Raw genomic sequence first — 21,735 nt, forward strand, 5'->3', positions numbered from 1 at the left:
GCATTTTTGTTGAATTTGGTTTTTTGCCTAAACTTGATTGAGAGGTCTAATCGAAATAGTACGAATCGTTTTGTATTCTACGGGCCTAAATTAATAAGAAAAAGTGTTTTCCTGAGAAATTTTGGTGCAATTTTTGGTAAAAAAGGAAGGATTATAACACTGCCTTTTTTGGAGGCGCGAAAAAAAAATTGTCTTAGATCGACGAATTCTTTTGGATTCTACGCACCAAAATTAATAAGAAAAAGAGAGCAAAAAGAGCATTTATTGAACAGATGAAATAAACTTACAAAGCAACATACTGTTTTTATATATACACATCAATGGCAAAACTGATGTCATTAAGTTATGGAAAAGAGATACAGTTATTGATGTCTTTGTTATTTATTAAGCACGACATTGCTGCTTTACCTTTATCACCACAGCAGAGTCCAATGAGAATGTAATTTTTTGTTTTTACTTCCTCCATTTTATTAATATAGGGCACTTTTTTGGCTTGGCTGCCGAAAAGGATTTCTTTCAAAGCCTCATAAGAAGAATCCTTGATTGCTTGAAGATCATCAGCCTCAATATGCTTGAACTCCCAAATAACTACACAATCATCATTTTCCATGAACAGGTCGATAAATCCCGTTACTTTCTTACCATCCATCTGAATTGTAACAGGTTTCTCCATCTCGCAATATTTGAAGTCTGCTTTGAGCATGGTAACAAACATAAGAGATTGTATTGATCGTTCCTTCACCTTTTGTCCGCGGAACTTTGACAAAAGTTTTTTCAACTCCTCATAGAAAACACTTAAACTCTCTTCCTGTTCATCTGCAGATTTATCAGGTAGTGACTCAAAATATTCTGCACATTTATGCATTGACAAGTTACTAAATCCACAAACTTTCACATGGAAATTACTAAACATCTCTAGATACGCAGTAAGGACTTCAGGATTTGGAGCTTTCACTTTAACAGATCTGCTAGAACGATGGCTTGGATCAATGGAGAGATACCCTTGTTCCATGAAAAATGAGTAGACAAGTTGTTCTTGATTGTTTTCACCATTTAAAAAGTCAGCAAGATCCTTGGCATCCAACTTATCACAGGACATAAAAGAGAAATTTCCCCCTGTTGTTACATGAACCATTGTTTCCATTACATCATCATTTTTAAGAACTTTACCAAGTGCACTAATGTTCCAAAAATTGGTCTTTCTGATCTCAGAAGCGTTCAGTTCCACACGAAGTCGAATGTAGTGCAAAACAGACCATAAACAGCACACAGCTTCAGTTTTAATATAGTATCCATTGTAGAGACCCAATACCTCTCGTTGGATAGAAGCTTGTTTCTCTTTTTGCTCAGGGAACACACTTTCAAGAAGCGTAGTAAGCTCTTCATGCCCAACACCATAATATTTAGCAAACCGATCATCATCTAGTAACCATTTGTAAAATGGTATGTTGTTAAGATGCTGAGAAATACCAATGCTTCCCAGAAATGACACACCCGTAATTAGTGATCCCAAGAGATGATTATCCGCCACTTTTCCTTTCACAACTGCACCAAGCAGGGACATTACTATATTGCTGATATCTTTTACTTCATCTCCACTTTTACCACCCAACAGGGCGTTCACCACAGGAGCATCAAACTCATCAACCAACAGGTACACTTTCTGTTTATGGTGAGCATGTAAATATTCAATCAATTTTTGCAAACCTATGGTTGGATCCTCTCTCATGTATGTATTCATACCACACCATGCTTCACAAGCTTCATATGCTGCTTTTACTTTTCTTGGTGAGTCAGCTAAACGTTCGTCCTTCATCAGGTATGAAAAATTCACATAGAGATCATGTACAATGCCTCTGAGACCATCCTTTACAGTTTCTTTGGAAGTGCAATCAAGGTCTTTTAAGTCCAGATACACAACTGGGTGTCTCCCAAAGTATTCTTTAACAAGTTCTTCTTCCTTTATTATCTTACATGGTGGTGACAGTCCGTATCTGCAAAATGCTTTAAAATTTTCGTATTCTTTCAGTTCTTCTAAATTCTTAGGTGCATAGCTTATGTCTCGACCAGCTACAATTTCGAAGAAGCACTTGACCATGTCTATATTCAGAGACTTGCCAAAACGCCTGGGCGCAAAAATAATCACACGACGTGGTTTCTTCAGCAATTCGGCAATAAAAAGGCTTTTGTCAACCCACCCTATCCACCTAACAGCTTCTCTGAAATTACCCTCATTTTCATCAAAGATAAGTCGTGTTTCCTTCTGTAATAAAATCAGAATGATTAAAAATTACTACCGGTAATCGGTAATATATATTATTATTATGAAGAACTTACTTTTTGATTGTGTGTAGTTCCATCACTATCTCCTGATGCATCCTGAGCTTCAGTGCTTACTTGAGTGATAGGATCAGATGAATAGGATGCAGTAGAATCCATCTTCAGCCGCTTACTCAGTGACATGTGGCTCAACTGCAAAGAGAGTAATAGGTATACTACCAACAAGGTTTTAAAATGTGAAAGGTGATATATGCCAAAGAAAAAAAATTGTTGCTAAATATAAGTTATTACAATCAATCACAAATATCATAATCTTAGGAAAACAGTTTCAGTTTGTACCCTCATTGCATTATACTTTTCTTTGTAATTCGGCTAGGTGACCGAGACTGGTGTATTGGTAGTGTTTATTAAAACCTGCAGTTTCTAGAACACGTAGCGTTTTATCTCTAAATTCATTCCTTTGAAAAAAAAAGTTTAAAATCATCACAGAATTTAATATCTTTAATAATATAATTTTATATTTATCATTAATGTTTTTGTTCCAACAACTAAATTAGAAAAAAAGAACACAATTTATTGATCAAAGGCTCTCAAAATTTCAAAGCTGCCTCAATCCGTTTTACTTTTTCTGGAAAAGTTAATTCTTGTTTTGATGTATTTCTTAAAATTAAATCTTTTTGGTTCTTGATGACATTGTTACTGATATGTTTTGGTTTTTGTTTGAGCTCTGCTTTGTTAGCTTCACCCTGAGAGATATAATGTTAAAATCGTCTCCACAGCAGAGCAAGCAACATAATCTTCCACTGCGATTACGAGGACTGACGATACAGCATAAAACAACACATTCCTGTAGCAACGACAATAGCTGTAGGTAATTTAGTGGAAAATCGTAGCTCATAATTTCGTTTGTAATTTCTTGTAGTTGAATTTAAAATTACCTACCCCAGTGAAGTCGACGAAAAAACGTTGTATGCAATTCATGTATAAATCAAAGATTATTGGTTCGTTCGAATTTAATCCACTCGCGCAGCGCTCGTGGACTAAACATCTCACTCACCAATAAAACGCCTCATTTATACACACATTGCATAAATAACTATTTTCATCTATATTTAATGCATTGAGTATATTAATATAGTAATAAAGTGTAAAGTACTTACCAAAACAATAATTATTTCGCCACAGAATGATGCACTATCGTTGATACAAACAAAATTCAGATTGTACAGAATTCAGAAAACTGTTTACTCATTTACTCAACTCATGGATAGATGGCGCAAGTGGTTTTACCTCGGGTTTTACTCTTTGCATATTTTTTTAAAGAATTTGATAGGTTTTTAGTTAATTTTTTAATGCACCCCACAGCAGTAATGATTTTCATATGATTTTATTCATTTTTAAGTGTCTAGTAAAAAGAAATTTGTTTAAATTTTAGTGTGTGGGGGTCTAGTTTTTTTTTTGCTATTTTTTTAGGTACATTACATATACGTCGATTTTAACATTTTATGTACCGCATTATTGATAGAATTAATGATATGGAGTTTTTTACTGGAAAAATGAAAAATATTGCGTGTGGGGAATTAGTTTTTATGCGTTTTTTTCATGTTGATGTATCATGATGTTTGATGATTTTAAGTGATTTTATTAGCTCCCACAAGATTTGGTCTAGCAAAAAATCTTAAAATATTGCTTGTGGGAGATGAATTTTTGTTAGTTTTTTTGTGAATTTTGGGGTGATGTGTCATGATTTCTTGATGAATTTATGTGTTTTTTTACCTCCCACAAGATTTATTCTATGATATTTGACAGTGGTCACTAGGTTGCAAATGCTGCTTTTTTGCTTGTGGGAAATCGGAGATGAGTTTTTTCCTAGTTTTTATGCGTTTTTTGAGGTAATGTGCTTAGATTTTTTATTATTTTAGGCTATTTTTTTATAGTTTTAGGCGATTTTCTTAGCTCCCACAAGATTTTGTCTTAGTAGTAAATTAATGTTTTTAAGTCATTTTTTTGCTTGTGGGAGATGAGTTTTTGTTGGTTTTTTTCTATATTTGAGGTAAATACAGCTAGAATTTGAGGTAAATACACCTAGAATTTGATGTTTTAGCTAATTTTTTTAGCTCCCACAAGATTTGGTCTAGTAGTAACATTTTACTTAAAGCCCTTTGAATTTTCTGTCTTTTTATTGAGAAGTCTGATCGAAAAAGTACGAATTGTTTTGGATTCTACGCAACAAAATTAATAAGAAAAAGTGTTTTCCCGAGAAATTTTGGTGCAGTCGATTTTTGGTAAAAAAGGAAGGTTATATACACTGCCTTTTTTTGAGGCCCGAAAAAAAAATTGTCTCAGATCGATCCGGAAAAACATTTTTCTTATAGAATGTGGCCTGTAGAATCCATAATTTCAAACAGTTCCAAGATTGGGCTGCTAGTTCAAAAGTTACAGCCCTTTGAATTTTCTGTCGAAATTGGTTTCTAGTCTATAACTTTTTATTAAGAAGTCTGATCGAAAAAGTACGAATTGTTTTGGATTCTCCGCACCAAAATTAATAAGAAAAAGTGGTTTCCCGAGAAATTTTGGTGCAGTCGATTTTTGGTAAAAAGGGGAGGTTATACACTGCCTTTTTTTGAGGCCCGAAAAAAAAATTGTCTCAGATCGACCCGGAAAAAAAATTTTCTTATACAATGTGGCCTGTAGAATCCATAATTTCAAACAGTTCCAAGATTGGGCTACTAGTTCAAAAGTTACAGCCCTTTGAATTTTCTTTCGAAATTGGTTTCTAGTCTATAACTTTATTGAGAAGTCTGATCGAAAAAGTACGAATTGTTAATTATATTGTGAATTAATAAGAAAAAGTGTTTTCCCGGGAAATTTTGGAGTAGTCAATTTTTGGTAAAAAAAGGAAGGTTATATACACTTGCTTTTTTTGAGGCCGGAAGAAAAAATTGTCTGAGATCGATCGGGAAAAAAACATATTCTTATAGAATGTGGCCTGTAGAATCCATAATTTCAAACAGTTCCAAGATTGGGCTACTAGTTCAAAAGTTACAGGCCTTTGAATTTTCTGTCGAAATTGGTTTCTAGTCTATAACTTTTTATTGAGAAGTCTGATCGAAAAAGTACGAATTGTTTTGGATTCTACGCACCAAAATTAATAAAAAAAAGTGTTTTCCCGAGAAATTTTGGTGCAGTCGATTTTTGGTAAAAAAGGAAGGTTATATACTGCCTTTTTTTGAGCCCCGAAAAAAAAATTGTCTCAGATCGACCCGGAAAAAAAATTTCTTATAGAATGTGGCCTGTAGAATCCATAATTTCAAACAGTTCCAAGATTGGGCTACTAGTTCAAAAGTTACAGCCCTTTGAATTTTCTTTCGAAATTGGTTTCTAGTCTATAACTTTTGATTGAGAAGTCTAATCGAAAAAGTACGAATTGTTTTGGTTTCTACGCACCAAAATTAATAAGAAAAAGTGTTTTCCCGAGAAATTTTGGTGCAGTCGATTTTTGGTAAAAAAGGAAGGTTATACACTGCCTTTTTTGAGCCCCGAAAAAAAAATTCTCAGATCGACCCGGGAAAAAATTTTCTTATAGAATGTGGCCTGTAGAATCCATAATTTCAAACAGTTCCAAGATTGGGCTACTAGTTCAAAAGTTACAGCCCTTTGAATTTTCTTTCGAAATTGGTTCTAGTCTATAACTTTTGATTGAGAAGTCTGATCGAAAAAGTACGAATTGTTTTGGATTCTACGCACCAAAATTAATAAGAAAAAGTGTTTTCCCAAGAAATTTTGGTGCAGTCGATTTTTGGTAAAAAAGGAAGGTTATACACTGCCTTTTTTTGAGGCCCGAAAAAAAAATTGTCTCAGATCGAGCGGGAAAAATCATTTTCTTTTAGACTGTGGTCTGTAGAATCCACAATTTCAAACAGTTTGAAGATTGGACTACTAGATCAAAAGTTACAGCTCTTTGGTTGGTTCTACTTACTCAATGCGAAACTAGGCTTGCATGCTGTCACTTTTGTGAGCTATATCCTTGGCTTGTGTTTATACACACGTCCCCTCCTGGGGCACCATGGTGAGTGGGGAGCTAAAGGGATGAATCTACTCTTCCTAACATGAATTAAAACTTTAAATACAACAGACGCTGTCCAAAACTAGCCAGAATGACCTGAAAGCAACCATTCGGTAGACCAATGCCGGTTCTCCCGCTTGCAGTATCCACTCATAACTCCATACCAAGGTCAAATGGGACTTGATCATCACAGAAGCAGTTCGCCGTTTGACGCGATTTTGTACAGGATTATCAAGGAAAAACCTGCGCTTGCTCATAGGCATACCTTTTGGACACTATTAATTAAATAAGCACAAAACACGTCCCTGCAGAGGTTGCAATACAGACGAGAAAATGGCTCACAACATTCTTTCCAAGTGTCCCACGCTCGTCCAAATGAGAGTCTATGTTGGGGGAATCATGGCGTGGGGTGCTTATAGTGACACTGGAGACAGACGACTGTAATCATGGAGGCGCCCCGACATTCATCATTCTGCTCCAAATCGAGAATTCGGACCTCGATTATTTTCAAATATTTATTGATAAGAGACTTTTTTACTGACAATTTCTATAAACTAAATTGCTAAATTACTCGTATTATAAGAAGGCAATACTTAATTATATTAGTAGAATATTAAGACAAACTCTGACAGCCACTCTCAAAATTGAGAGATTTACTTAAAAAAAAGACTGCTCAAAAAATGGGGTTAGTTGAATGATGGATCATGGTCAAAGTCATGTATGCGTCTGACTTCGATAGAGGTAAATTACGGTACAACTTAAATATTATTTTTTAAAATATCACTCGGTAGCTGCTGATTGCAGATCGTTTAATTTTTGTTTTAATGGTAATAAAATGATATTACTCTCTACATACTAATACTCAATATTCTATTCTATAACTGTAATTTACCTCTAATGTACACGAAAATATAAATGTCATCTAAACTATTACGGATCACAACGATGTGTGCGTGAAGAAATTCCCTCATAAGCTGAGCGTACAAGTATCATTCAATTCAAACAAAGTTAAGTATTTTTAGTTACATACTAAGGTATGTATTTTATCCGGCAGACCAACAATTTCATAAAGTTGTCCCTGCACCACAATAAAACAAAATAAACCCTGATTTACACTTTTAAAGCACAAATAATTTAAGTCAAGGCAGTTCCGATTTATAACTTCTGTATATATGCACTCGAATTTAAAAAGTAATTCAAAATAAAAGTTCCCTAAACTGTAAGAAATATCAAAAATTTTTTAAAGCATTATTTTTAAACAGCGAACGTTTTACATTTGCAACAAAACAGTTGCTCGTACACTATCACACTTCTTATGAAAAACGATCGGATGATCAATGGCAAAGCAAAGCTCGCTCTTTTTAGATATTAACAAATCAGTCGACTTCTAGAGGATACTACATCGAATCTGCTTAAAACGGCCGTGGCCCGGTATTCCAAGTTTCGGCGACTTGTGCTTCCCTCTACTCGCTTTGTCCTTACGAATCTCTCGAACTAATGTATAAAAGGCATCATCTACACCCATTCTAGTCTTCGCCGAAGTTTCCACAAACGGTATGCCGTACTGTTTAGCGACCTAGAAAATAAAACAAAATCAATTCAAAGTAAATTCGACAAGATTTATCACCAATCAATAAGTGCCAAGTGGAAACCAAACAGGTCTCCAAAAGCCCGAGTTTTTATGTGACGAGTCTTGCACAACTTAGATTTGAAGCTCGATTTGAAGTATAGTGTGAAGGTTAAATTTTGGAACAAACGTAGATCAGACAAGGTGAAAAAAACGATTGTGTTATATATGTTGCTTTTGTGTTGGCAGTTCAGGTGTTTTGCATTGAAAAGTAAAACAAGTGCAAATGTGCCACTGCACATATTTACAGTACATTCATTCACTTGGCATAAATAGTTAATTAACATTGTGTAGAGTATTCATTTATAAGTTATAGCTTCAGAATAAAAAACTTTTTTTCCCAAAAACAGTTTTAGCGCTAAATTTGTTACTACTCTGACATTCATCAAAAGTTCTATATCAAAATGGAAATGTTATATTAAAATACGATTTCAGGTAATACAAAACTCGTGAGTAAAATGACATTGCTTGACTCGGAAATTAAAATACTCGCCCCAAAGAGGCCTCATACTTCAATATTTCCTCGTCAGTAATATGCCATTTTCTTAACTTTTATGTAAATAAGTACTACATAGTTTTTAATAGTTATTTACATAAAAGTCAGGAAAATTACACATTACTGGCGAGGGAAGATTGAAGTGCAAGGCTCCTTTGGGGCCGCGCACTTTAATTTCCGAGTCAAGTAATGCCATTTTATTTTATTTATTTTATTTTTCATGAAATTCTAATTAAAAGTCTCAACGGCAGGAACCGTGTTCTGCCAACTACCGCTCTTCTTTCTCGCCCCTCAGCAGAAGAGACGGTTAGGGGTGATGGGGGGTGTGGAACTGGTTTTATGCGTCATGGTACTCTAATGAAAGGTCTCAACGAAAGGAATTAATTTATACCAAACATAGTCCTCCTCTTCGATCCCTTACCGTGATTGGATACATTCCCTTAGGTATATCTCCACAACAGATTGTTGGAAGAGGGTACTCACAGAGGGCGATTGGGACGTCTTAAAGAAATTATATCCATTGGAGATGTCAAAACTTTCTGGCCTACGAACCAGTGCATGCAGCAACATATTTTGATGTATATTTTCGCCGTTAATTGACCGTTTCCAGACTTATCAGCGACCCTGTATGTATATTACAGAGTGCTGCAGTCAGACGACGACTTTCTAAGGATTATCCTCGGGATTATCTATGATATCCACTCAATATCCACAAAGACATTACGGAAAGTTAATACTTTTAACCAAATACTCAGTAAATGATAAATGTTGATATTGTAGGATCAAGAATCCCAAAAGCTGCTTGACATGGAGCAATACAACGCGCAAGAACTTGCAGAAAGAAATTGCAAGGTCAAATCATTGCATGCAATAAGCATTGCAATGTATTTGACATGGTGCAATTCTATTTCAATTGCTAGATGTCTGCCAACAGAAGAAAAACATGGATTTGTCAACAAAGTTGCTAACCTCGAATAAAATTAAGTTTTGATTGCTTGAAGAATCATGCAAATTCCAAAATAAATAGGATTAATAATAACAAGTTAAAAAGTAATCGTAAACGATTTACATAAAGAGCATTAATTCCACTTGCATTCATTTCACATTTGTAAGATGCAACTCCTGCTAAAATCCGGCCACAAATATGAAAGATAGCGTTGCAAATGTGCAATCCATTTTTGACGACGTGCTACTTCAATTTCAGTTTATAAGAAGAATTTCATTTCAATGCTTTTCTAAATAAGAAAGTTGGAACTGCGCATGCGCAAACCTAAATTTTGAAACTGGCGCTTGATTTTCCTTTATTCCAAGCGTGTATGTATCAAATTTCGTTTAAATTCTTCCATAAATAAAAAAAGATGGCACTGCGCATGCGCAAAACCAAATTTTGAAATTGGTGTTCGATTTTCATTTATTCCAAGTGCCTATGTATCAAATTTCATTCAAATACTTTTATAAATAAAAAAATTTGCAATTTGGTTTAGAAATGGTCGAGATGCGAAAAGGGCACTGTGAATTTTGAATCGATTCGACTCAACTTTTGGCATTGCGTATTATATGGCTAAAGTTATGCCCATATTGAATTTCATGCAATTCAGTTCATAACTAACGGAGATGTAAAAGCGATCGGACATTTCTAAACAAAGTTATCGTTCACACGGACAGATAGAGGGGCAGACAGACAAAGGAACAGACGGACAGACCAACAGACAGACGACAGACAGTAATACAAAATTATAAACGATCTCTAGGATCGTTAATAAACGGCAAAAGTGTAAAATTATGGAACATGTAAAAAACGGTTTGTTGGTTTTTTTACAATAACTTTTTTTGTAAGCGGTACAGAAAAATTTCCTTCCTTGGTGCAAGACTCGACACCATAACGAACCAAATAGAGAAAAAAGTAGATCAATAGCTCTTAAGATAAAAAACGAGCGGACGGACGGACGGACAAAGTGGCCACAATAGCGCATTTTTTTTTATTTTTGAAATGCGCTAAAAAGTAGTCAGTGTGTCCCTCAGTATCATAGTTGTATTTTACTAGGTTGGTGACACAATCACAACTAGATTTATCCTTGGATTTATCCCTAGAATTGCGCAGTTCATGTAACAAACATAACCCTGGTTCGGTAAAAATTGCATGCAAGTCCCTTGCTGGTGCATGCCATTCGGAACTTCTGTTGCAACTTGCATGCAATTGCAATTTTTATTGCTCCATGTCAACCCAGGCTTAAATCTCATCCTGTAATAAATACAATATTTAATGCTTAATGCATAAATTTAGGTAATTCCGAGGGTAATTCCTTGTGGTTCTGCAGACTACTAGAAGAACTGTCTTACTAGAGGTTGCAAATCATACTATGGTGGTCCAAATGGGTGGGATTGCATGGGCAACTGTTATTATTGCATAGGCCGAGTTAATTTTTTGATAAATTTAAATTATTCTTTAGTCGATCATAGGTTATCTTTCATTTGTTTTTCACTGTTAAATAAAGAATCTCATAGAGAATAAAAAACACCATCTATATAGTCAATATTTTGTGAATTAAAAAGTTGGTACAGTATTCAATTTTCAATGGTTTCGGCATGGATTTAAATATTCTTAAATCAGCCCAATCTAACCTAATTTCTATCTTCAAAACTAACACAGTTACCTATGCAATACTGTGGATCTGGGACACCCGGTATGTGGGTACAGACTGAATCATAGAATAGAATGCACAACAATTCCCAAATATACACCTATTTGGTAGTAACCGTACAAAGGAGTCCTCGAAAAATGCTACCTATCGTTCCCGTCAGACAACTTACCTCTCTTGCTTGAGCCATATCAACGGCCCACGACGTAGATGATAAGTCGCACTTATTCCCAACAAGAACCATTGGCACTTCCTCTGCATCTTTCACCCTTTTAATTTGTTCTCTATAAGTTCCTATATCTTCAAAACTCTTGGCGGAATTAACGGCGAAAACTAGTAAAAACCCCTCGCCTGTTCTCATATACTGATCCCTCATAGCACTGTACTCTTCTTGACCGGCCGTATCTAATATATCTAATAGACATGTCTCACCATCTATAACTACTTGTTTACGATATGAGTCTTCGATAGTCGGATCGTACTCGTCCACGAAATGGTTTTGTATCAGTTGAATCGTCAACGCCGATTTACCGACACCTCCTGCTCCCACAACTACAAGTTTGTATTCAGTCATTTTAATGAATTACAAAAAAAAAACGTATCACTGCAATGCAATAAAGGCTAATAAACGATTAAGCGAGGTTCGCTATCCCTGCATATTAGTATACATCGATATTTGTGGCGCTTAAAGACTACGGAATAATTAAGAACACTTGCAAGTATTTAACTACTTTAATTAACTATAATGAAGAAACAACCGTAACTTAACTTTAACGAGCCCGTCAAAAAAAACTACTGACTTGACTGGCCAGTGGCAGTAATGCCAACTCACTCCCTTATCCCACCCATCAAGCCGACCGTCGACATAAAAAACTATGGAAATCCGCACTCAATCTGAATACGCAAATAGTCGTTGACGTCAATCGGCTGCTCTACTCGCAGTATTCAGTAGAATTTATTTTTAGTTTACTTTCACTTTCAAAAAATAAAAAGTGCACTTTTTTAATGGACTAGAAGAAATTTTATTCCATAGACATAGTCAGAACTATCCGTACTATCGGGAATAAAATTTCCTCTATTCCTACAGTACTCGTACAATGGAACTGTTCTGTTTTCCAATTTTCAACTTTCTTTTATCCATTTTTTAGCTCCCACTAGCTTATGAGCTAGAGTATTTTTGCTTCTTACTCTTTTTTCCCATCTCCAATAATCAAGCAAATATACGCTTGGATACGAAAAATCAATCGCACTGTATATTTTGGAATTTTTGAAAAGAGTGTAACATTGTCGTTTTAAACAATCCCACCATCTTTTGTTCGCCATGGAAACCTACGCCATTTCTTATTAAAAAATAGTGATATTATCAGAAAAAATGCTCATCACATGACACAAGAAAAAACGAAGTTGATGGTGGTTAACCGGGAACGAAACGTCAGACAAAATTTGAAACTAGCATCTTGTAGAGGGACTACTACTACTACTAAACCAGCACTCCCAGGATGGGATTTGATCTCTGATCCTGCCACAGTCCACAGGAGTTGATCCCTGTTCACTCGCTTTTGGAATTAGTTGTATCCGTAGCTATAAGTATCTATTTTATTAACGAGGTACTAATCAGTATATCAAGTCCCATTGAATTCACTTGTGCACTTTCTGAGTGTCGGCTTTAAACACACAGATGGACGCCAAATGTATATTATGGGCCTAGTAAAAAATAAACACCTTAGAAATCCTACTCAGCTTATTGGGAGCCAAACAAAAGCTTCGGGTTCATCCCATTCTGTACGGTATGTTCCAGATTCCGCCATGTCAAGTTCATCCAAGTGAATATGAATGGCAATGGCAATTTACTCATTATGCAAGTCTTTCTGCAAAATTTCTAATAGCTTTGGCTATCTATAGTTTTACACTTTTATAGGCGACCTTCCGAAATTTGAGCATTACCAACATAAGATTAAGAAAAACCCTATATGCCATACTAGTGTCACTTGACAGGAATATGTTTTTCGTAAATTTTTCCAAGTAATAATCTTTTTTTAATTATATAAATTAAGGTAATCGTGGCAATTGATTTTAGTGTTACGCTTAAACGAATGAATCGATTTGGTTTGCAAAGAAGTTATTTAGACTTATTTAAGTTTATTAATTACAAATTTCTGATTCATATTATGATTCATGAGTTGTAATTATTCAGAGTTAATTTTCAATAATGTCTCATCGAGGAGGTCAAGACCCACAACCAGGATACATGGACGAAGTGTGTGTGAAAATATCAGAAAAATACAAACCACCACCACGAATAAATCTCGCAATAACCTATGCTCAGAGATTATATTTAAATAAACAAATTCAGTACAGTATCATTCCTTATGACTTCTCCTTAGAAACAAGTATTAAAGACCGAGTAAGAGAATTGCGGAGTGCACGTAGACAACTTTATGAAGATCAAGCGGATCGGTTGAAGGAGGCCCGTTTAAAGTATGAACAATTCTTGGAAGACAAAAAGTCTAAGGAGAGCATTAGTAATGTGTCGCAAGAATCAGAGATACCAGAAGAGCAAATATTGAAAGCTTCAGGTACTACATCGGGGGTGATGTATCCTACTTCCTATTCTCATATTCTAACACCAACCCCACTATCAAATACAGACACAAAGGTGTTGTTTAAGTGCAACTCCAATGACAAAAGTCCTTTTAATATATCCGATTTTGAAGCAGACACATCTAGTCCCTTTGATAACATGGAATTGAAAACTATTAATGACATAGAAGAATTGGCCCAAGTTTTGAAAAAGGGGGAGACAAGTAATCATTCCTATGCCATCCCATATACAGATGCAGCAGGTCAAGCCTTTCCCAATTATGTGTCTCTTCCAAGTACGTCTGGACAGTCCACAACAGTTTCAACATACGCCGTGCAAGATACACGTAACTTACCATATTCTCCGTATATTTCTCAAACCCTCTCCCCCTACACACATTCCATTACTTCAAGGACTTACAATAATCTTAACGGATATTATTATACTAGTGACATTGTGCAGACAAATGTAAATCAAAATTTTAAACTAGATCAACTACCTTACAATTACGACAATTCCTCTAGTAAATTATCTAAAGAAAATACAAAAAGCATACCTGACATTATGAAGACTCTAGAATCTGAACTGAAAAGTACGAAAATTTGCCAAAATGGAGTACCAAGTGATCCAAATAAATCTCAAGAAAGTAGCACCGAGGTTGTTATTAAATCGATAGATTTAGATGATGTATTTAGTCATTTACCAAAAAATTTACAATATCTCTCCAAAGACATTAGCTTAATGGGATTTCCACTATCGAGGGTAGCGCGTGTTTGTCAAACCATTGGCGATAATCAAAAAAAGGTAATTCTGTTTGTTAATCCCAATAAAACTAACTGACCTTTTTTGCAGATTGTGGAACATTTGATAGTAATGAGCGAACTGTTGGATTTAGGCTTTTCCGAAGAGGAGGTGTCTCGTGCTTTATTGCAATGTAATAATGATCGTGATAAGGCGTTGGATATACTTATTTCGTAGCATTCACTGTTCACCATGGCTGTGCTGGTTTATTTATGATCACTATTTATTTGCATTTATTTCGCATACTCTTACATATTAATTTGCTAAGGAAGCACTGTGTTGGTTGTGCGCTCAATATGTTTATGCAAATATATTCCTGCTTAAATAAATAATCTAATGTGTAGATAGAACAGATATAGAATGGATGGGACTTCTACTTATGGATATAAGAAATAAATTTTCAGAATTTTTGTATTTTTATTCTTGATCATAGTTTTTTATCACAGTCCACAGTTTAACCTGAATTCTTAATTCTGAAATGAGCTCGTTAGGAACCCACCGATACTGCATTTGTGCCCAATCCAATAAAATATTTTCTAGTGGACAGGATTTGAGCCAAGGCTGCTCTACCAACCTAATCCACTATGCATTTACAAATATCCCTGAACCCGGATTTAAACTTATTAGTGCCGGCTAAAATTGTATGAAAGAAAACATTTGAACGCTCGCTAGATGTAGCCATATTGCAATATGCATTTTGTTTTAAGTTGTGAGAAATTGTGAAACGCCCACATATTTTCCATCTTATTTGTTGTTTCACAATTGGGTACTGTACTAGTATAATTTGAATTTCTTTGGTTTATATATGCTAGCTACTGAATGTAAACAAGCAAGTCAATAGTCTAGTCTTTCCTGAATTTATAGGAATAAATATATCAGGATGATGATATCCCGAAGCCCTGTCAGTTGTGTGGTGTAGGTCTATAGATACCAGTATGGTGAATCCAGAAGGAGATCATGTTGATCTGATCTTGGAATCATGTTTCAATACAAGCATAGCCAGGAACTTGGTAGTAGGCATATTACTAAAATTTGTCAATAATTTTGTCAGCTACCCCCCTAGCCCCAATTCTTGACTCCCTAACGAAAACATTAGAAAAGTTAAAAACCAGTAGTTAACAAATATTTTCTGGTATTATTTTGGAAGCAAGGAATCCGATGTATACTGCAGTACAGGTAGGTAAGCTATATGGAATGTAACAACTCAGTATATATCCTATATAATTATGGCAAAACGTGTAAAAGTACCAATCTTTACTAATGGTACGACCGGACGGTCATTGAAAGTAGCTACCATAGCGCAAAATATAACATTTTTAATTATTCCAAGGTGTGGAACACATTTCATACAGATATTTACTACATTTTAATAATCAATTAACTAAGTTAAGAGACCAGATCATACAAATAAAATGGCAGTAATAAACAAAAAGATATCCATTCTGAGTTGTTAATTTGAACGTACTACGGTTAATGTGCATGTCGTACGACATGCACATTAACCTATTCAGAAATACGCTGTCTATATGGGGTACAAATTCAAATCAGTAGGTAGGTATAGCCAATTCTGCGTGATGACGTGTATTTCTACGAAAAAGTGTTACTATACTTATTGATTTAAATTGGTTTATCTTCGTCTTTCAACCTACCCATTTAATTATAGAAAAATTGGAATTTATGGCTGAATTAGAATATTTAATGGAGAAATATGCTTTTGAGTTTTTGAGTATTTTATGATGCGGCCCGTAGATGTGGCAAATTGGAATTTATGGCTGAATTAGAATATTTAATGGAGAAATATGCTTTTGAGTTTTTGAGTATTTTATGATGCGGCCCGTAGATGTGGCAAATTGGAATTTATGGCTGAATTAGAATATTTAATGGAGAAATATGCTTTTGAGTTTTTGAGTATTTTATGATGCGGCCCGTAGATGTGGCAAATTGGAATTTATGGCTGAATTAGAATATTTAATGGAGAAATATGCTTTTGAGTTTTTGAGTATTTTATGATGCGGCCCGTAGATGTGGCAAATTGGAATTTATGGCTGAATTAGAATATTTAATGGAGAAATATGCTTTTGAGTTTTTGAGTATTTTATGATGCGGCCCTCGAGTTTGACATGCCTACTGTAGACGAGTACAAAAAAACGCGTGCAGAGTGCGTCCTAATCCATCGGGTGCTTTGCCCTTACCCTTAACATAGGGGAAGCTCTATGCCTCAACTACTTTATTTTGGGCCACAATCTGCACCCGTAGGATTAAAATATACCCTTTCTTGGTACCTACTATATTAGTCAAACATTTTATTATAGCATCATTAAAGCTGAGAAAAAATCACTACGGGTTTGTTAAACTTATTTTTTCAAAATAAATGAACTGGCGAGTGTGCTCGAAAATGGCCTTTTCCGTGTGTGGCCATAATTCCGCTATTTGTAGACCTACAAGAGACTTTGGCATCAAAAACTAATCAGAGCATAACTTTTTAAGCGGCTTTGTATCCGACATGCAATTTTTTAATAAATACGTTTTTTTTGTAGTAAAAGCAGTTTTTGTTTTTTAATCGGGCAAAGGGGGCCGGTATGAGCACAGTTTAGTTTTCAGAAAGAGAGGCCATATGGAAAGAAATTTGAGAACCACTGAGCTATAGTGGCTCCAATATGGATGCTTGCGATTAATATTTGGTATAAGGACAGGGCCGCCGATAAGGGGCGTCAGCCGGAGCATTTGCCCCGGGGCCCGGTCATATTCTGGGGGCCCGGCCAAAAGAGGTTTTGAAATCTGATTTTTAATTGTATTTTTTAACAGAAATCTGAATCTATATGAGAGAGTAGAATATTAAAAAAATGCACAGTAGAAGATTTAAAAAACCATACCATTGAGCAAAATTTCCTAATTACGCCACCGTGACAGAAGGCTCGCTAGGTCAAAAACCGTTTGAGATCGACTATGGGTCAAGATAGTTAGATCAATCTCGGTACATTAGCTCTTGAAGCTCAACTTGCTAGAGAAATTTTGAGCGAGTGATCACTTTTGCTAATAAGAAAATCCGCAGAGTTAAAATGTAATTTGAATTCTAACAATTCATAATAAATTATGAAAATTACTGTGTCTGTATTCAAATGTTCTCGTTTCAAATCTAAGTAGTCAAGATTGAAAATGTCCAGTTTAAGATAAGGGTGATGGATAACAAAAATTTCAATTATAGGGGCCCGGTCAAAAAATATTCCCGGGGCCCGTCGAGGCTAACGGCGGCCCTGTATAAGGAAATTCCAACGTATTTCTTATAAGCTAAAGGAAGCGAAGTGGTTGAATATGCAAAAGCGAAGGGATCTGCATAGCTTATCATAGCGTACGTATTTGTATGATAAAATAACTTACAGAACAGACGTTCATAATTTAAATTTGAGGTTCAGGGGGTTGATAAGTTTTTTGAAAAATGCTTCACTTTTAACATCTACAAATTGTATAATCCTCTCCCAAATTCTCTAAAATCGAAAAATCAAAAACAATTTAAACGCATGTGCAAGTCGATCATGCTACAAGCTCAGGTATAGTGGTCAGGTAGTGTGCTAAAATCGCGTAGATGTTACAATGTTACTGTACTGTACTTTTTTCTTTTTTTTTTCTTGTCACATGACGCATACAACTAAATTTATAACATTATGTGATCATTTAAACAATCGTTATGGGTTGAGTGAAAGAGCAGCGAGTAATTTTTCTTACAAGCTGAACTCCGCCCTTTGAGCTGTAATTATTACTATCACCTGTGCTATCACTTTCCTTTCATACTTTGCAGCTGCTACTCAATAAAGGCATTACTATTATTATTAATTTCCTAGTCATTTTACTGACGGGTTTTGTATTACATTCTACCTGAAATGTATTTTAACACTTTGACTGCTACACTCAATTTCTTAGAAAAGTCGATTTTTTTTAATAAAACATACAAAATAGGCGAATATACACATTCGCAATTAATTTGTTCAAAATTCTATAAAAATTTTTACTTTTGAGCGAATGTGATATTAAAAGTTCCGTTTTGCCCCCAGACCATTGACAAACATATCCTATAAGATTTCCTTGTATAGCCGATAGAGAGCTACAATAGGATACACAAGGCTCAATTTGCATATGTGTGTATTTTAATTACAATCTGTCAGTGACGACAGCAGTCATTATAATAGACATTTTGCAATATGACAGGTGCGGCCGCGGGCGGCAGGAAAAGTAGTCTCTGTCATGGAAACTAAAATATTCTGATATAAAGTAGGCAAGAAAATCAAGGTTTCATGACTGTGCTGGTAGACGTGTATTACAATCTAACTCTTGGAGGCCTTGTTGTATAAATAACTTTAATTTTGTTTACAGTAAAATCATGGTATCCAGAGGTCCAAAAGAAAAAAAAACTTGAAAACTCTAAACCTTATTTTATTTACATGTACCTAATCGCAGTGCGCTACTCACCCCAAGCCAGTGGGTGACGTGTTGAAGATCAATGGAATTTCTAGTCTCACAGACCTAGTTCTAAAAATAGATGATGCGTTATTGTCTGCTACTAAGTAGGATCCCACTTCACCGTTTTTGTGTAATCTGAGTTTTTCAACATTTGGACCATCAGCTCCAATTACCTAGGATTTTCAAGACCATACTGTGTCATACCCAAATAATGGAATTTTCTAATGATGTTCATTGTTTTCACTATGACTTTTTGCATGTTGGTGTGGTATGTATGATAAAACTTGTAAAGCGTGTAGATGATGTGTAAATGTTGTGGCTGTTAATCCATAACTGTTACTGTTATTAAATTCAAATTTATCTGTGTAAATTGGCAAAATAAACAGGCAATGACTTGCACTGGCGATTATATAAAAGCAGTAAGTAAGTAATCAATTCCTTTTTACTCAAAACCTGCATCACACATTTGCTCAAAAATAACACATCAATTACAAAGCAATGATAATCATTTAAAATTAAAATGTATAACAGAAATAGTAGTCTTTATACAATAACCTAAGGTACATATATGTTAATTCTTAAAATAAAATAACTAAATCTAAACATTTGTACTTTTCCTTCAAAGTCTTAAAATCTAATGACTATTTGCTTCGGCATCAAGCATATACTAACTGTGTTAACTGTATATGGTGACTTTAAAGTTTACGGATGTGACAGTGATATCAATGGCATTATTTAAAGTATATGGCGATACTTAAAAAAATATAATAAATAAATGCTGAAATTATTATGTGTATGGATCACATAGTTGAATAAATTATAAATATTGCAAAACAACAATACCTAAAACTTTAAAAATCGAGATATAAATAATATTGTAAATTGTATAATATAAAATAAATCAATAACTTCCCATATTTTATAATTTTTTTAAAATACTAAATGAATCGACGATAATTTATCTAATACCTGTATACAGGCTTAATACTGATCTCGTCTCCTTTTGGGAGCGAGCTTTACTGAACACATTCCAAAATCGTAGGGTTTCATCACCTGCGCCGGTAACAATAGCTTCTCCATCGGGAGATAATGCCAAATACAATACTCTGTACGAATGTCCGGTGAGCTTAGCGACTTGAGTCAGACTAGGATATTTCCAAACTAAAATTTGATTCTGCGAGTAACCGTGTGTGGAAACGAGTTCGGAGCTATGTTTCGACCAAGCTAAATTGCATACTTGAGAACCTACAATTAAAAGAAAGACATAATATATATATACAGTGCGTTTATCTTAGATTGGAACATACGATTTTGCATGCAATGTTATTTCCCTATGTTCCATTTTAAAAAAAACGCATCAACCTGAAGGATATGCGCGGTTCACAACTAAAACAAACGTATTAGAAATTTGCGAGTCACATTTGAACCAGCCTTTATTTTTAGGTTATGTACGTGTACGGTCGAAAGTCGAAGAAAAATTGTTTAATAATAAATAAAATGAATTTAATTATAAGTTATAACAAATGTTCAAAGTGCCCTCCTTCACATTCCAAGCAGTACCCTAACCGATTGCGAAATTCCTGAATACTATTTCGTAAAAACGTAGGATTCATTTGATCACATGCTGTTAGTATTCGGGTTTGTAACTCTTGCACATTCTGAATGGGAACATGATTATAAATTTTCGATTTTAGATATCCCCAAAGGAAAAAGTCATTTGGCGACAGATCGGGAGATCGTGCTGGCCAAGATATTGGACCAAATCTACCGATCCAACGGCCCGGGAATGTTTCATTGAGGAAACTTGTCACTGGTCTCGTAGAATGTGGTGGAGCCCCGTCCATTTGAAACCATGGGTTGTTTATATTCAACTCCTGTAACCGTGGAATAATGCGCGATCTAAGTAATTCGAGAAACTTTGTTGAATTTAGAGTTCCATCGATGAAGAACGGTCCGATTAGAATATTGTTTATTATCCCGGCCCAAACGTTAATTTTAATATTATATTGCGTATGCGTTATGTTGTGTACATGATTATTAGTTTGTGACCAATATCTAATGAAGAAAACGGTATCAGTAAGATTTAATATGGAGATAGGTACCTACCGATAGTTTTGAGAATTTACTGTACCGTTCAGAGAAAAAGATGCTTCATCTGTAAACATTATTTTGTGCAATATTTCCTCATTATTGTTTAACAAATTAAATATTGTTTCGCAAAAGTCTGTGCGTTTTATTTTATCATCATCAAACAGTTGTTGGTGATTTTGAAATTTGTACGACTTGTATTTAAATTTCTTTAGCGTTTTAAACACGGAAGTTCTAGAAATTTCAAATTCCTTGGCCATTAAACTTAGTGATGCTGTTGGGTTTTCTTCAGCATAGCACAAAATTTCTAATTCCAATTCTTCATTAAGGACATGGTTAATTTTTGCCTTTTTTGTGTGAAGATTTGCAACACAGCCATCCCTATCAAATTTTGCTATAACTCTGTGGATCGTTGAAATGGATGGTATTTGTTCGTCAGGATACTGGACTGCAAGTAAATCGCGGACTTGTCTTGTACTGTTTAGGCCTTTGTATAAATTTATAATTGCAATTTTCATTTCTTTAGGCAGCATTTTTGAATTTATTGCAGGGCGGTAGATTTAAAGGTGACAGTAGTACATTGCGCCTACTACCCATTTGAACTACTCCTTCAGGTTGATGCGTTTTTTTTAAAATGGAACATAGGGAAATAGCATTGTATGCATAATCGTATGTTCCAGTCTAAGATAAACTCACTGTATA

The 21,735-nt window shown here is 34.9% G+C and overlaps 3 protein-coding genes across 3 annotated transcripts; 1 reads left to right on the plus strand and 2 right to left on the minus strand.

Moving 5' to 3' along the window:
* Positions 1 to 343: 343 nt before the first annotated feature.
* Positions 344 to 3,531, minus strand: LOC116167026. Its single transcript, XM_031482260.1, has 3 exons — positions 3,441 to 3,531; positions 2,338 to 2,472; positions 344 to 2,263 (listed from the first exon to the last, which is right to left on the minus strand). Exons 2-3 carry the CDS (start codon positions 2,461 to 2,463, stop codon positions 344 to 346), a joined length of 2,046 nt encoding a protein of 681 aa, XP_031338120.1. The 5' UTR covers positions 2,464 to 2,472; positions 3,441 to 3,531.
* Positions 3,532 to 7,350: 3,819 nt separating this feature from the next.
* Positions 7,351 to 11,924, minus strand: LOC116166942 (ras-like protein 1). Its single transcript, XM_031482161.1, has 2 exons — positions 11,281 to 11,924; positions 7,351 to 7,922 (listed from the first exon to the last, which is right to left on the minus strand). The coding sequence occupies exons 1-2, from the start codon at positions 11,680 to 11,682 to the stop codon at positions 7,734 to 7,736; spliced, it is 591 nt and encodes a 196-aa protein (XP_031338021.1). The 5' UTR covers positions 11,683 to 11,924; the 3' UTR covers positions 7,351 to 7,733.
* Positions 11,925 to 13,066: 1,142 nt separating this feature from the next.
* Positions 13,067 to 14,900, plus strand: LOC116167254 (ubiquitin-associated protein 1-like). Its single transcript, XM_031482570.1, has 3 exons — positions 13,067 to 13,130; positions 13,186 to 14,493; positions 14,542 to 14,900. The coding sequence occupies exons 2-3, from the start codon at positions 13,318 to 13,320 to the stop codon at positions 14,665 to 14,667; spliced, it is 1,302 nt and encodes a 433-aa protein (XP_031338430.1). The 5' UTR covers positions 13,067 to 13,130; positions 13,186 to 13,317; the 3' UTR covers positions 14,668 to 14,900.
* Positions 14,901 to 21,735: the final 6,835 nt, after the last annotated feature.

The sequence above is a fragment of the Photinus pyralis genome, unplaced genomic scaffold, assembly GCF_008802855.1.
Source record: "Photinus pyralis isolate 1611_PpyrPB1 unplaced genomic scaffold, Ppyr1.3 Ppyr1.4_LG3b, whole genome shotgun sequence".
Taxonomy (NCBI): Eukaryota; Metazoa; Arthropoda; class Insecta; order Coleoptera; family Lampyridae; genus Photinus; species Photinus pyralis.